This window comes from Lucilia cuprina, chromosome 4 (assembly GCF_022045245.1).
Source record: "Lucilia cuprina isolate Lc7/37 chromosome 4, ASM2204524v1, whole genome shotgun sequence".
Taxonomy (NCBI): Eukaryota; Metazoa; Arthropoda; class Insecta; order Diptera; family Calliphoridae; genus Lucilia; species Lucilia cuprina.
The window spans coordinates 13,523,778-13,535,831 of record NC_060952.1 but is presented as its reverse complement, the minus strand read 5'-3'; the positions used below and the strand labels follow the sequence as shown (position 1 = coordinate 13,535,831).

Genomic DNA, 12,054 nt, shown 5'->3' with positions numbered 1-12,054 from the left:
AAACATGAACGCCAATTTTTTTTGTCATTATGGGAAATGTTTTGATGGTGAGTATATAACACATCGACCTCCTGTGCAGTTGATATATTCTAAGTAGATTAATTATGTATCCGAGTAAAATTCACAGCTTTTAAAACATCTTTAAAAACAAGTTATAAATAAATGGAATTAAAATTTTTTTAAGTTTTTTTCATTTTTAAAATTTTGCTTACCGCCATGATTTTAAATCTCATTATAAATCAATTTCAAATTTAATACTTTTCTCGAAAAAGCAGAGAAGGTGTCACAATGAATATAAAACAATAAACTATGTTAATCATAAAAATTATGATAAAAAATATATAAAAGTGACATGATATACATATATAAATAAATACTCTATATTTGCTTATGCTTTTGAATATGTATTATTTACAAAACAAAATTATAAAATCATTTGCTGATGAAACACTTAAGCGAATATGTAAACATTTTCTAAACAAAACAATTAAAGAAATTTTCCTAAAAATAAATCGAGGAATTTGCACCGTCAACACGAGATCACGAAATGAGGGTAACTTTTATAATTCTGATTAAAACACACACCCATCCGCATACATTTTTGTTCTTGCAGTTACGTATATTTATTATACAACATAATATCGTGTCTTTTAAAATAATTATTATTTTTTTAATTTTTTTTAATATCACTTTTAGCAAGCAAAAAAGTAAACGCTCACGTGTTTATCACGCTCTGCTCTTTATCGTGATAATTAAAATTATAAAAAACAATTGCTTTTTTATACTGATTATGGCATACACGCAAATTAGTTTTGAGAAAAAAAAAACAATGCTTCAATTCACTAATTATAGAGAGTTTAGTGTAGGGTAAACAAAAAAGGTTTATTGAAACAGTAAATAACTATTTTAATACTACTTATGTACGTTATGTGTTAATAGTGTATGAGTAGTTATTTACTTCAACGCACGTCATTAGTTTTTTCAAATTTGTGTACTTCGAGTTAATTTTGTGACATTTCACATAATATGTATTTTGAAATGATTACTTTTCTATCCTATAATTACATTTTTCTTTTTATTAGGTATAATGGACAATCTGTCCATTTATATTAAACCATTCCTTTGTCCTAAGATGTGAAATATGCATATTAAAATATTTTATAACGTGATTTGAATTCGTTATTGCTGCACACTATTTAGTTTTCTTCTAAAGCTGTTGTCAAAGAGTAGGTTTGTTATTTTATTTTTTTTTATTAAATTATTCATTGTTAAATTAGTGTCAATTTTAAAGTCATAAAGATAATAAATCTGTTGAATTAAAATGTATAATAAAATAGCAGTTTAATTAGTTACATGATTAGAAATCTAATATATACGACTAAAAAGATATCTTATGTATTTATTTGATGTTTTTGAGGATATTTCATTTTGACAATAAAATTACTTAAAAATATAGTACTAGCGAACTAGTGCTGATCCCTAAAAGATAGTGTCTGCTTTTTTGTTGAAATCTTTACATGTATTTTAAAAACAAAATGTTGCTATATTTATTTTATTGCTCATTTTGGAATTTTCAAAGATACTTTAATTGTGGTTATAAAATTTTATTGTACAACAATTAAGGTATATACAAACATACGTATGTATTTTATATTGTCAAACAAACCTTGTAATTTTTCTAATACAAAATGAAACTATTAATGCTATCTAAATAACATCAGATAATTTTATCCGAAAATCTTAATTTTAACCCCTATCAATTGATACACTTTTTGTGTCTATTTACATTTCTACACTTGCACAAAGAAAAAATAATTAATTTGTTTAACAATACGAGTATTTATAATTTGCATAATTTATATAAAGAATTAAACACATTTTATTTACATTCTCAAAACTCTGGTGATTTCAATAAACCGACTGACGACTTTCTTAAAATCCAGATACATTTATTTATTTCAATTAATTTTGCAAAGAAGGTATGTACCTATATGTATGTGTGTAAATATTTATAAGAGACATACATACATATATACGTACATTTGTTTTTATTTTCAAATGAAGGCGACTAAAATCGTTTAAGTAAGGATTTTATATTATTCAAATAAATATACATATAGTGAAGCGTTCATACTTCGCAAATAATATTTCAACAAGTGATGTAATTTAAAAAAAAAATCGTGAATAAACTAAAACTAATCTGAACTAGAACTGAACAAGAACTGAACAAGAACTGAACAAGAACTGAACAAGAACTGAACAAGAACTGAACAAGAACTGAACAAGAACTGAACAAGAACTGAACAAGAACTGAACAAGAACTGAACAAGAACTGAACAAGAACTAAACTAGAACTGATCTAGAATTGAACTAGAACTGAACTAGAACTGAACAAGAACTGAACACGAACTGAACTGGAACTGAACTGGAACTGAACTAGAACTGAACAAGAACTGAACAAGAACTGAACAAGAACTGAACAAGAACTGAACAAGAACTGAACAAGAACTGAACTGAAACTGAACTAGAACTGAACTAGAACTGAACTGGAACTGAACTAGAACTGAACTAGAACTGAACTAGAACTGAACTAGAACTGAACTAGAACTGAACTAGAACTGAACTAGAACTGAACTAGAACTGAACTAGAACTGAACTAGAACTGAACTAGAACTGAACTAGAACTGAACTAGAACTGAACTAGAACTGAACTAGAACTGAACTAGAACTGAACTAGAACTGAACTGAACTAGAATTGAACTAGTAGTACTGAACTAGAACTAAACTATAACTAAACTAGAACTGAACTTAAACAGAACTAGAACTGAAATGGAACTGAACTGAACTAAAACTGAACTTGTAGTAAAACTATAAAGGTTATAAAGATAGAAAAAGGCTAAATAATAAATAAGTGGGTAAATACCCGAATATTTTACAAAAATGTGGGTGCAAATTAAAATTGGAAACCAGTTTTGCATCAAAAAAATATTATTAACAAATTTCAAAATTTATTTATTCATAACAAATTTAAAAAATTGCAAATGTGTGTACCATAACGAATTTTATGTCCCCTACACCTTTTAATACATTATAAATAAAATGTTCGTTTTATAACAACGAGATATATAACAGCATCTGTTTTTGGAAACAAAAGAATATCTGTCGGCAAAAACAACAAAAAATTCTCGTTTATGTAATAAACAAACTTAAGTAGTATCTGAGATAAACGATTATAAAATTTTCTTTATTTTTCACCATATTTCAGCAATAATTTTATTGATTTTGTTAATTTTCACAACAAACAGCCCCAAACATATGAGTGTTAGATAAATCCAAGGTTTGGGTTTTTAGTACACCAAATACTTATTTCATTTAAAATGTTATGTTATACCAAAAAAGTAATAAAAAAAGTATTTACAACTACTAGGTAAATACCGGGTAGAGTACCATCTATATAGATTCCCCATAGAAGAATTAGTAAAACAGAAATCCAGAAAATTTGCTTAGTTAGGATATAATTTATTTTTAATTGATACTTTACAAGACAAATAACACAGTAATACAGCTATCTTAACCAACGACTCGAATTAAAGCAAGTGTTAATTGAGGTGTTATTTTTCATTTTTATTTTAAAATACCGCAGATCATGCTTTGATTTTGCTATTTAAAACTAATTTACTACATGAATGCATTTAAAGTAAAATTTAAATCTTAAATTCTCTTTCCTATAAATAAACATTTGACTCTAAGTTTCCTCATGAAACATATTAGTGACCATAAATATCACATAATTAACAGATGCAAATCACTTTATAAAAAATGTTTAAAATGTATTGTTATCACGAGAATTTGTGAAAAAATACTCGTACTCTCACAAAATGTCTGTACATTTAAAAATATTTTAAAAATTAAAAAAAACAGATACATTCTTACTCAACGTACTATAAGTTTAATGAGTGACAAATTTATGAATATCTCGTTTTCTACAAAAAATCTTTCGTACACACAAGTAAGTAAAAGTATATGAGAAAAGTGTATACAACTCGATCGGTAGGTATGTAGATATGATTGTGTATGTATGTATGTATGAAAGCAAATGAATTTAACGTGTTTAAGTACTAGTACTAAATATAAATCGTCATAAGCAGTCAACTAACTAAATGCTGTTTTTTCTGTACTGTTATTGTTGCTGTTGTGCTTTTTTATTATATTATTGTTATTATTTTATTATTATTATTATTGTAAATATACTATAAAATCTGTCGTGGAAGTATTGTCATTTTAGAAGTTTAGCTTAAGTATTAATATAACGGCGCTGTAACATTAAGATCGTAGTCGTAGCAGCAGATCCATTAGATACACAACATTCGGGTGTTGTATCTTTTGAATACAGAACAAAACAAACACGATTCATAAAATTTTCGATATAATTTTGCAACAAGTTCTACTTTAGCAGTCAGTTTAGAGGAACTGTCTTGTCTGTAAAGTTAAATTAAATATTTTGTTGAGCGAAAAACCGAAAATAATTCAACGTTAAATTTAAATAATTTTTTTTTCGTGTTTTAAGAAATTATTATTTGTGTTTAAGTGTAGAATTAATTAACTGTGATATTTTGACGTTTTCGTTTTACTTAAACTCGACAAAATGTTGAATTTGAAATTTGTGTGCATTTTTGGAATTTTAACGCTATCGTGTGTATTTGGTGGCATAACAACGAATTTACCTCCCACGGCTATTCGCACGTTAAATGCCACCGATGTTGGTCCAGAATTTGTAGCTGTGGAACAGCAACCATCGCCAAGAGCAAATACCGATTACGATAAAGATGACAAGAATATTGAGGGTAAGCTGATTTTGAATCTTGGGTTATTATTAGGAATATATCAGCAAGTGTGGAATATTTTTTAAATTTATTCATTGAATTCAATACAATCTATTTAATCAATAGAGCTTCTTTAAATAAAAGTGAAATTTGTATGCAGATTAGTGTAAGTGATATTTGAAATTTTCAAACATTCCTGACCGTAACTAAATCCGGTCCACTTAGAAACTAGTATAGCGATTACGTCTTTCCACGAGCGGTATTTAATATTTGAAAGGTCATTATTTATATATATTCTTTTCGTCTGAAGATAGAAATATAAATTTTCTACGACCAACTTTAAACCCCGGAAAGTAATAGAAAATTTGAATTTTAGAAAATGTTATTTTTTAACTTTCATCCAAATATGTATATTTTTAAATATTACATCAGTACAACTATAGTAAAATCGGAACACATACAACTTATACGACATGTAATGAACTTAACGATTGTATTAAGTCTGTTAGTAGTTGTAGCATTCATACATTGATTTCGATGTTATAAATATTTATAATTATATATCTTAAAATAATGGGTTTTTTGTGTCACGTTTTTCAAAAGAAAAACAAACGTTATATAATTCTATTTATAGAAAAGATAAGGGGAATAACTTTAAAATATTGCATATAAAAATTAATATATTTAATTAAATTTTCTACACTAGAAAATGCACAATTTTTTTATGACAAACGTTACTTTTTAAGGGGCAAATTTTTATATTTATTTCAAAAATTATAAAGGTTTTTATACCTTCTTGTTACATTTTTCTTTAAAAATAATTTGAAAACACAGCCCGATTAGAAACGAAAAGTGTTATAGACATTTATTATATTTTTATTATAGTAATATGTTTGAAAGAAGATTTAGAATGTATGGGAGACAAACGAAATTTAAAAAAAGTTTCAAGTAATAAAACGTTTAATAAATTAAATATTTATACAACTGGCATTGGGAAAAAATGCTCAAATAAAATAGTTAATAGTTGTGTTATTGAAATAAATTTAATTGAATTGTTTTGTTAAACGTATAGGAAATATATATTACAAATAAGTATACATATTTAATCTGATCTTTAGAAAATATTTATATTAGTTACAATTAAAAATGCTAAAAGTTTTGAAAGTAAAAGAACTGAAGAAATACTAATTAACTTAGTTGCCAAATTGATTAACTCCATAAAATAATAATTTGAAAAAAGTGTTTTAAATGTTTAATTAAAAATAGTAAGTGAAGAATGAAGTATGGGATAATGTTGACTGCAAACAAAACATTTAATATACCCTTAGAAATATATAACATTTCAAACATTATACTTACATAGAGCTTTTCGCACACATTATAAGGAGATATGAAAATTTCTTAGTCATTGTATTTTTATTGTATTTATCTAATCTTTGCGTAGTAGATATTATTTAAGTTATTAAGGAAGATATAATTTTTCCATCACATGCTTAACATTATGCCAACATTCACGTTTCTAACGTTTGTGATGAAACTATAAGTAATATTTTTATCTTATTTGCTCGGTCAAGGTTGTTTTTATTTTTGAATTCCTTTTTGAATAATAACTTTATACTTTACGCAGTATTATCTTGTTTTGAGAAATATTTCATTAAAAAAGGAAAGTAAATAGAAATAAGTGAAACAGAGTTACCCTTAAACAAATTTGTTATGCATATTTTCAAAATTATTTGCAATGAAATTTAAATATGACAATAATCTAATGATCTTTAAAATCTTTTTCTCGAAAATATTCCAAACCAACAAATAATATCATGTTATCATGGAACATGATTCATATGGATGCTTGATTCAGGTCGCTGTTATGTTTTTGAAATACAGAATAATAGTTAAACAAAATAATAAAAATTCTTATAATAGTAAAATTAAAAAGTTGAATTGTAAAATCTTAAATATTCAAAGAATTCCTTTAATTTTTTTAAAGAACATTTTTCTCGCAAATTTATGGCAACTCTTAGATTATTATCTTTGAACTTGACAAATAAAAAAATTAAAAAAACATTTCAAGGAAGGTGGTTTCTTTTTAACAACACATCATTTTTTGTCAGTCTGGTGTTTATTGTTTTAGCCAAAAATAAAAAACAGTATTTACTAAGTTCTTACGCAGCAGTTATTTTTATATTCAAATGGAATTCAGATTATTTGATTACTGTTTCGTATTTTGAATGTATTATTGGTTTAACCACAAGTTTGTAAAACACAGAATTTTTAAAATATACTTTTTTTTTGGAAATAGATAGATAGATAGTTGTGGGCGGATACTAAAATATATACCACGCCCTCATTTAAATTTTATGACTAAAGGGTTAGCAACTATTATTTATAGAATCTGAAACGTTTCGAAAAAGTGAAAAGAGTTAAAAATATAATAAAAAAAAATAATCTAAAAAAGCTTTATTTTATTTTGAAATATTTTTAAAATGAGTTCTAAAAAATATTTGCTTTTTGAAAACATCTTCACTGTCTCGAACATTATCACAAAATTTAAATTCAAAATCATTTTAAAGTACATATTACTGATTGTAAGTTTATTGAACTTTGTTTTGAAAGGTTTTTACATTCTTTAATTTATATAAAAAAATATGTGCAAATATTTTTAATTATAATGATCTCGCGATCAATAAAATATGGTTTAAAATGCAAATTTACAAAGAACCAGACAAATGGATAAACATAAGTGGATCACGTGAGCTGCTATATAAAACTTCTTTCTGCTATCTAAATATTTAGCAATGTTATTTAATTAGTCACTTCAATATATTCCAATTTAATAAATATTTATTCAAAGGGTGGAAAAAACTATATCCAAAGTATAATACTGATCTCACGGTTCGGTTTAGAACGACCAAAACTATTTACCCAAACACCAAAACCCTAATACAACTTACACAAGGTCGGTACTTTTTTGTCAAGTTGTAAAAATTTTGTTGTATTTATGATTTATATCTATTTTTACTCGTAATTTTATTTTTATGCAATGAACTTAAACCACAAACCATTCACGTGATTTGTATATTAATATTAAGCTCGCTTGAGCAAACATTTAATACGTTTTAAAAAACATATTATCAATTAAAATTTAACGCTTTCAAAATGCAAATAATATAAGGGGGATTTTTAACTGATTAATTTACTTTAATTGTATTTATGATTGATCTGGAATTAATTTTAACTTCCTAACGTTTAGCACATTAACAGCAGAAAAATCTACTAACAAATGAAATGTTAATAGCTTATTTTATCTTGTTTGATTTAAATGAAAAAAGTCCCTAAGTTGTAGTTTAATTACAGTATATTTGTTTGTTTTTATTTAATATAATGATCAATTAATTTATTTGTTAGACTTTACAAAAAAAGTGTATTTATTTTTGTGTTAAATATTTAAATATATATTTCATAGGGGAAAACGTGACTTTTATATTTTCCTGAAATATATTTTTTTTTAATATTTTCCCACTTATTTAAACAAATTACGTTGTTGAAAATTTTTGTAAGCCTAAATTAGTTGTTAATTGTTTAAAGTTGTATAAAAATCTAAATGACATTTCAAATTTATGAGTTTAAATAAAAAAAAAATTCTGGGAATGACTTTAAAAAAAGAGCAAAATTAAAAAAATACTGGCACGTGTTTGGCATTTTGTTATTGTTAAAAATTTATAAAAACACTGTGGCCATTTAGATTTCATATGTGAATTTATTATTTTTCAGAAAATTTGATTAAATTCTTGCAAAAATTGTATTGATACGTAAAGAGCAGACGTCACTCAACCTCTGACAAAATAAGATAGATCTTAACGTTATTTTGTAATTGAAAGTTCAAAAATCTATCTCAGAAAAACTAAAACATGTTAAAAAGCACCTCTTTGCTACATTTAGATTCAAGTCCGTTCAATAATCAGCAGTGGTACTTTCCCTTTTCTTTAAAGATTATATTCTCGACCAATGCTAGCTTTAAAGATTATTAACAATTTTCAAAAAAAAAAAGTACCGTAACATGATTTGAATATATTGATTTCGTAATATCAGTTTTTTGACAAAATTTTATTTCCATATAAAGTTCTATTTAATTTTTAACACTTAAAAATACAAAAATATATTTTTTTTTGTTCAAAAAAAAGAACCGGAACATGTTTTGCATAAAATTATATGTTTTTATATTTTTTAAGAAAAATATAAACATTTATTTGTAAAAAACCTTTTTGCTAATTTTAATTTAAGAAACACAAGTATTCTTTACCAATATATTTATAACAAAAATATAAACAATTTGTTTTTTCTTTCAGACGCTCAATTCTGGTATAATACAGCTTTCAAGCAGTTGGGAAAAATCATAAAGAATGCCCAAAAGAATAAGGAAAATGCATACAAACGTAAAGCCAAAAATATTATTGTATTTGTGGGTGATGGTATGGGTTTGACAACTATCACTGCTGGTCGTATATACAAGGGACAATATTTAAAACATGGTCATGGTGAAGAGGAGATGTTAGCCTTTGATGAATTCCCTTATACTGGTTTAGCAAAGGTATAAAAAGACCCTCTAACCCAATTTATATATTACAATAATACTGTATTTCTGATAATTATTAATCTTTACAGACCTACAATGTGGACAAACAAGTACCCGATTCTGCTGGTACAGCTACAGCCATGTTTTGTGGCAGTAAATCAGACTATGGAGCTATTGGCATGGATACAACACGCTCCAAAACCGATGGTAAACAGGGACGTTTAACTTCAATTATGGACTGGGCTCAAGCTGAAAATAAACGTACTGGCATTGTTACAACAACTCGTATTACACATGCTACACCAGCTGCTACTTATGCCAATATCTATCATCGTGATTGGGAATGTGATAACAAAGTACCAGATGAATCGAAACCATATTACGTAGATATTGCAAGACAACTTGTGGAAACAAATCCTGGCAATAAGTTCAATGTTATAATGGGTGGTGGTCTTAAACCACTTGGTGCTGCAAATCTTAATGAAGTTCGCACCGTAGAATTTGAGGGTGATACTGAAGATATTTGTAGTCGTTCAGATGGTTTGAATTTGCCACAAAAATGGTTGGACTATGGCAAATCCATCAATGATAGTAGAGTATTCGTTAAAAGTATAAAGGAATTGAAAGAAGTTGACTTGAAAAAGGTCAATAGTCTAATGGGTTTGTTCCGTAATAACCACATTACCTACTCCATAGCCAAAGAGGAAGGCGAACCTTCATTGAAGGAAATGACAGAGGCTGCTATTGAAGTATTGGAACGTGGTACTAATTCAAATGTAAGTATATTATACAAACAACAAATGACAAACTTAAACATATTAAGCAATTATCTCCTTACCTTATTTTAGGGTTATGTTTTGCTCGTTGAAGGTGGTCGTATCGATCAGGCCCATCATCAAAATTATGCCCATACAGCTTTACACGAACTTTTTGAATTCGATAAAGCTATTGCTGCTGCCATAGAGAAGACCAATGCTGATGAAACTCTTATTCTTGTAACAGCTGATCATTCACATTCCGTTACTCTCAACGGTTACCCCAAACGTGGTGCCAATATCCTAGGACTTGCTAACAAAACATCTGATCCTTACGCCTATGAAACCATTATGTATGCTAATGGTCCAGGATTCTACGAACATCTAGCTAATGGTACCGTTAATACCGGTTCCCCAACCGATATTTGGCTTCCATTAACACAAATGACTAAAGAACAACGTGATTCTCCCACTTATCGCCACATGGCCACTGTACCCTTGAAAGACGAATCCCATGGTGGTGAAGATGTTATTGTTTTTGCTCATGGTCCCGGTTCCAGTTTAGTACGTGGTGTATTTGAGCAAAACTATTTAGCATTTATTATGAGTTATGCCGGTTGTATGGGTCCGGCAAAAACTTTCGATGAAACTTGTAAAAGTGGAGCAGTGACAGTAACTGTTCCAGTATTTTTACTCTTGGCTGTGTGTTTAATGCACTTTATTCGTAAATTTTAGTATTAAACAATTTTGTTTTGTTTGTTTTGCTGTATAAATAAAATTAGTTCAAGTTAATTATAATATTTAAGTTAAAAGTAATATTTAAAAAAAATATGTATATTTAAATAATTTAAGATAAATGAAAAATGTAATAATAGTAAAAAAATAAATGAAAGAAACTTTTATGAAGATCAATAACATCCAAATCGTTTTAAAAAGTTTACATTAATCTCCATGATATCAATGCCTAGATATCGAAACAAGTAGTATATTATAGTCAGGCATACTAATTAGTATGTTTAAAAAATTAAAAATTAATTAATTAATTAAACATTAAATATTAAGTCCAATTTATACATTTGTATATACGATATAGTCAACTATCATAACAACTAATAGGTTTCACTTTTAAACAATATGTTTATTTACTACAAATAAATCTGCTTGATAAAAACTAACTTCTCAATTTAAATTGTTTATTGCTTTTCCTTAAAAATGTTAGATATGACCGCTTGCGTTTGAGTATATGACCGTTGATGTTTGTAGTACAAACTTTGTACGTTACCGTTAAACTAAAGAATTAAAAATTTCCTCTTATATTTTTAAAACAATTTTCAATCAAAAATGCGGAAATGTGGCACAAGTTAGTGCCACATTTCTGAAAATGACTTTAACGATTACAACTGGCTTAGAATTAACCGTACAGAAATAAACCAAGTTTTATTGCTACGTTAATTTGTATATTTAACTTTATGAGGATTACCTTATATTTAACGCTACCTCCCATAGGTAAAATTTACCATTGGAATTATATTTAACTGAAGCTAGTTTTACTTAATTTTATTATGAATGATCCATAAATAACCCCTTCTTCCTATATAAGGAAATCTTTATGAAGCTCATATCTAATTTGATAGAACCTATTTAGTAATGAAATTCGATATGAAAAAATTACACAGGAACAAAATTTTCGTACTTAATTTTATAAGGATCGAAAACTTTCCTTACCCTCAATATAAAGTCATTTTTAACAAATACCATTGACACTTACAAGTACCTAATAATATATACTAATGTAATTCGATGTAATTAAGTTTTATAGAACCGAAAAATTTGTGCATTTCGGTTAATTTTAGTATTATAATAAATATCTATTTTGAATTCCTTAGAGATTGGTCAATAATTC

The 12,054-nt window shown here is 26.7% G+C and overlaps 1 protein-coding gene across 1 annotated transcript; it reads left to right on the top strand.

The window, feature by feature from the left end:
• Positions 1-4,344: 4,344 nt before the first annotated feature.
• Positions 4,345-11,076, top strand: LOC111681553 (alkaline phosphatase 4). Its single transcript, XM_023443399.2, has 4 exons — positions 4,345-4,844; positions 9,170-9,411; positions 9,486-10,172; positions 10,245-11,076. Exons 1-4 carry the CDS (start codon positions 4,646-4,648, stop codon positions 10,884-10,886), a joined length of 1,770 nt encoding a protein of 589 aa, XP_023299167.2. The 5' UTR covers positions 4,345-4,645; the 3' UTR covers positions 10,887-11,076.
• Positions 11,077-12,054: the final 978 nt, after the last annotated feature.

Bases quoted from the DNA above. Each gene is read 5' to 3' on its own strand.
- LOC111681553 (XM_023443399.2), top strand. From the start codon at position 4,646: ATGTTGAATTTGAAATTTGTGTGCATTTTTGGAATTTTAACGCTATCG. The intron at 4,845-9,169 runs GTAAGCTGATTT...TTTTTCTTTCAG, and splicing joins AGATGACAAGAATATTGAGG to ACGCTCAATTCTGGTATAAT. The intron at 10,173-10,244 runs GTAAGTATATTA...ACCTTATTTTAG, and splicing joins AACGTGGTACTAATTCAAAT to GGTTATGTTTTGCTCGTTGA.